Source organism: Cucurbita maxima, unplaced genomic scaffold (assembly GCF_002738345.1).
Source record: "Cucurbita maxima cultivar Rimu unplaced genomic scaffold, Cmax_1.0 Cma_Scf00002, whole genome shotgun sequence".
Lineage (NCBI taxonomy): Eukaryota > Viridiplantae > Streptophyta > Magnoliopsida > Cucurbitales > Cucurbitaceae > Cucurbita > Cucurbita maxima.
Window position 1 is genome coordinate 2,063,429 of NW_019272018.1, and position 4,033 is coordinate 2,067,461.

The 4,033-nt window shown below is 40.9% G+C and overlaps 1 protein-coding gene across 2 annotated transcripts; it reads right to left on the reverse strand.

Moving 5' to 3' along the window:
• Nucleotides 1–601: 601 nt before the first annotated feature.
• On the reverse strand, nucleotides 602–4,033 carry LOC111499306. 2 transcript variants are annotated; one of them, XM_023150878.1, is made up of 2 exons: nucleotides 3,956–4,033; nucleotides 602–3,135 (listed from the first exon to the last, which is right to left on the reverse strand). In XM_023150878.1, exon 2 carries the CDS (start codon nucleotides 3,027–3,029, stop codon nucleotides 714–716), a length of 2,316 nt encoding a protein of 771 aa, XP_023006646.1. In that variant the 5' UTR covers nucleotides 3,030–3,135; nucleotides 3,956–4,033; the 3' UTR covers nucleotides 602–713. The 2 variants fall into 2 exon arrangements, with proteins under 2 accessions (XP_023006646.1, XP_023006654.1); XM_023150886.1 differs by having other exon boundaries at nucleotides 602–3,138.

Genomic DNA, 4,033 nt, shown 5'->3' on the forward strand with positions numbered 1-4,033 from the left:
TCTAATTGTAACTTGAACGTTAAAGTGTAGATATCTTAGCACAACATCAATATTAGTTACTTTTGTTTTACAGACACATTTCGTTCGTCGGGATATAAATTCTTCATTCATTTTATATATTAGTTTTCGATATCAATAAATACGAACAATAAAACAAAATATCACCATCGTGTGTGTATATATATAATTATATAATTTTATTTGTTGACCATATCCTATTAATAATTAAGCCAAAATCACTTTTGAAATCCTGTTGGAAAGTACAATGCTTTAAGAAATTCAAATTCAAATTGAGCTATGTTTTTTGACTTTTACATACCTATCAACTTTATTCAACTGTGAAATCTTTCTTTTTCACCAAAATTCACAACTTTCATTTACTTTCGGACCCGTAAATTTAAATTTAGTTTCTCGATCATTTAGGTCTATTATGGTGGGCGTTTTGAATTTTAGAGCACAATCTTAACGTATGAGCGAGGAAATAGATCGCGTCATTACCGCCTTTCAGACTACATTTTGAGACATTTTAGCTTTAAATTATTAATTGATGTGAATATGAACACGATACTATACTATGAGATGTTCCGACTTGGAAACCAAATCCAAATCCAAGTAAACTTGAGAGATAATATACTACTAAACCTACTTAAGAACACTCTAATTAAACAGTAAATAATTCATTTCCACATTACAAGAGTAAACAAGAAAAAGACTTAAATGGGTGCTGCACATGTTGTTCTAAAATGCCCTGTCTGGTTGCACCGGCTACAATGAACAACACGTTTGACACGCCCTCGGTCTTCAGCTCGAACTCTTCTTTTTCTTGGTCGTCCTGGGGGCCTCAGAGATTTTGGGGGATTTATAATCACCTCTAGAGCTTTGTTTGCGTTCGGATCGTTCTCCGATAATTCCTTCCATAAAGATTTGTCAGGGATTGGATGAATGGTCTGTGAGTAAGTCTTCCGATACGTTGCGACTGTGAAACAACTCTCCGTGAAACGATGCACGTTCTGCCTGCACGAAAGAAGAGCTGCCACAGCGTGAGCACACGGCAGACCATACAGCTGCCACCCTCGACAAAGGCAGCATCGGTTACGAATGTCCACAATGTTTGTCCCTTCATGAGATATAACTTCAAATTCAGCTTCGTTTGCTCGAAGCACTTGGTAGCTGCGTGCATGCTCGAGAGCCTCCGCAACACGCCTCTCTGCAGTAGGCACAAGTATTGATGTCCACTGCATGCTCGTCTCACGCCTTTCGTTGAACCATGTCATTAGCTGCCTCCTAATGCACTCCATCATTTGAATTATAGGAAGCCCCGACGCTTCTGATATCCAACTGTTTAATGATTCAATAATGTTCGCAGTCAAATGGCCGAACCTCGTCCCCTCGAAATATGCCGTCGCCCATAGCCGAGGGGGAATTCGCCGAATCCAGTAACCAGCATCTTGTGATATCTCTTCTATTTCCAATACTTTTGCTTCAAATTCAATCACTGTCAGAGCATATGCAGCATCCCACAGAAGTTTGCCCAGCATTGGATTATTGAACTCTTTTCGAAAGCTTTCACTCAAATGCCGCATACAAAACCCATGGAAAGCTGTTGGAAAATTTGCTTCTACTCCGTCCACGATACATTTTAGCCTGTCCGATAAGATCGTTAGTCTCGGCATGTTTTCCGTATTTATCTCGAGCAGGTTATGAAGCTCAGACAGAAACCACATCCAATTTTCATCGTTCTCCTCATCGACGACCCCAAACGCCAGAGGGAATAAAGCGCCATCACCATCAAAACCAGTGGCTAGAAGTAAAGTTCCTAGATATTTGCTTTTCAAATATGTTCTATCAAGCCCAAGTAAAGGCCTACAAGCATTCAAAAAGCCATAAATCGATGCCTGGAAGGATATGAAGAGACGTTGGAAGCAATTATCGGTTGAATTCCCATAAACCGATGCGATGCTTCCCGGGTTTGTTCTTTTAACCTGTTCACAATACTGTGGAAGCAAGCGATATCCTTCTTCAAATGAACCGCGCATAGCAGCCATGATACGCTCCTTACCCCTCCAAGCTTGCTTATATGATAAGGTAATGCCATGAACACGGTGAATCTCCTCCAGTATTTCCTTTGGTTTATAATTCGGATTCTCTAGCAGCCGTTGCTCCATGGAGCTAGCAACCCACTGAACCGAGGCTTGCTGATGGCCGAGATGATTAATCCCACCACATGTATGAGTGTCGTGAATTGTCCTGATTGTGAAGGTCGGAACGCCTGGGAGCTTTGCAGCATGAATTCGCCATGGGCATCCCTCAGCAGCACATTTGGCAGTAAAGCGAGTTTTATCAGATTTTATGGTTTGCACTTCAAAGTGCAAGGCAATAGCAGTGTCCCTAAGTGCCCTCCTACAACTCTTAACATCAGGGAACTCTTGTCCAACCGACAATTCATAAGTAGGAGTGGGAACGATCATTCGAGCCTGAAGAACAGAAGGGGTCGAGACCATCATTTGAGACTGCTGGGCTGTCAAATCGTCAACGGCCTGAATTGCCATTTCATCATTATGAACCACAGCTAGTTCAAGATTCTCATCAAGTTCTTGGTTTTCCGAAACAACTAATTGGTTGTTATCAGACAACGCTAACTCGTGACCTTGTACAGGGAGAGACAACTGATGGCCAACTTGGTTAGGCTTCCTATCCATACCTAGTTCACTTTCATGCGCATAATTGTGATCGTCATCTCCTCCTTGGTCATGACTTTGTCCTAAACCCAGTTCATGGTCGTGGGCGTGTCCCAAACCCTCATGATCATGGGAATGTACCAATCCATCGGTATGATCATGAGCATGTCCCAAACCCAACTCGTGGTCATGGTTTGGCCCCAAACCTAGATGATGCTCATGTGATTGTCCTAGGTCCAAACTATGACCCTGGCCAAGACCCATATTATGATTGTGACCTAACATCAGCTGTTGGTTCTGCCCCAGAGCTAAACTATGGTTTTGTCCCAGTATCAGGTCATGGTTTGCCATTGAAATAGAAAACGAAAATCACTTGAACAAATGAGACGGTCCACGGTCCGCAAAGGCAGCTACAAGTTTAATAACGAGAATACATCCGAACCGTATCATGCCCCACCTGCTAAGAGGAATAACATCTATTGCTCAGAATACTAAGTAATAAATTTGAGACAGCACAAAACATAGAACAACTATAAATTCTCCCATGAGATAACAGAACAAACTGAGACATCAGGTTCTTCAAAATTCCACAACCTAGGTAATTGATTCTTTATCATAAACAGACGGTGAACAAATTCGAACCTATTGGTAACTAAACTCAAATAGGCATTTCAAGAACAAACGAGCTTCTAAAGAACGAATAGCAAGAATTAAACATCGCAGATATGGGCATAACAAATTGGCTAAGAAATCTCGACTCCGCCTCAATAGGTCATAGGTTCGAATCTTCAAAACCAATAGCAAGAACAAGGATCTGTAACCTCAAAGTATTAAAAACAAAAGGAACACAAAATCAAGAAAGCGGTCGAAGATCCATCGTTACCGACGTACATACTTACATATTCAACTCGAACACACAAACAGTTATTGTCAAAATTTCCCTCCAATAAAATCAATAAACAGGATGCTACATTCAAGCATGATTACCAACAAATCAGTAGCTCAATATGAACATAAAGACTTCCATAGCTTTCTCTTCTATCTAATTAGACTCGAAACAAAAATCTACACCCATCCTCTTAAACGAATGACAACAATACCAGTTACTCTTAGCTTAAAACAACCATCAAATTAGAGGGAATCACCCAAACAAACCAAGAGAAGATAACATATAATCATAACTTTCTCCGCAACACTAACAAATTTCAAGACTACCAGTTACACAACTAGCTGTAGAAATGTCCCCAAGAGCTCAAACAGCAGAGAAAGAGACTAACCTGAAACAAACCCAGAGCGCGGATTCGAAAACCCATGAATCGAAGAACAAGAAAGAACCCAGAAAAGAACAGAGGGGG

Bases quoted from the DNA above. Each gene is read 5' to 3' on its own strand.
- LOC111499306 (XM_023150878.1), bottom strand. From the start codon at position 3,029: ATGGCAAACCATGACCTGATACTGGGACAAAACCATAGTTTAGCTCTG.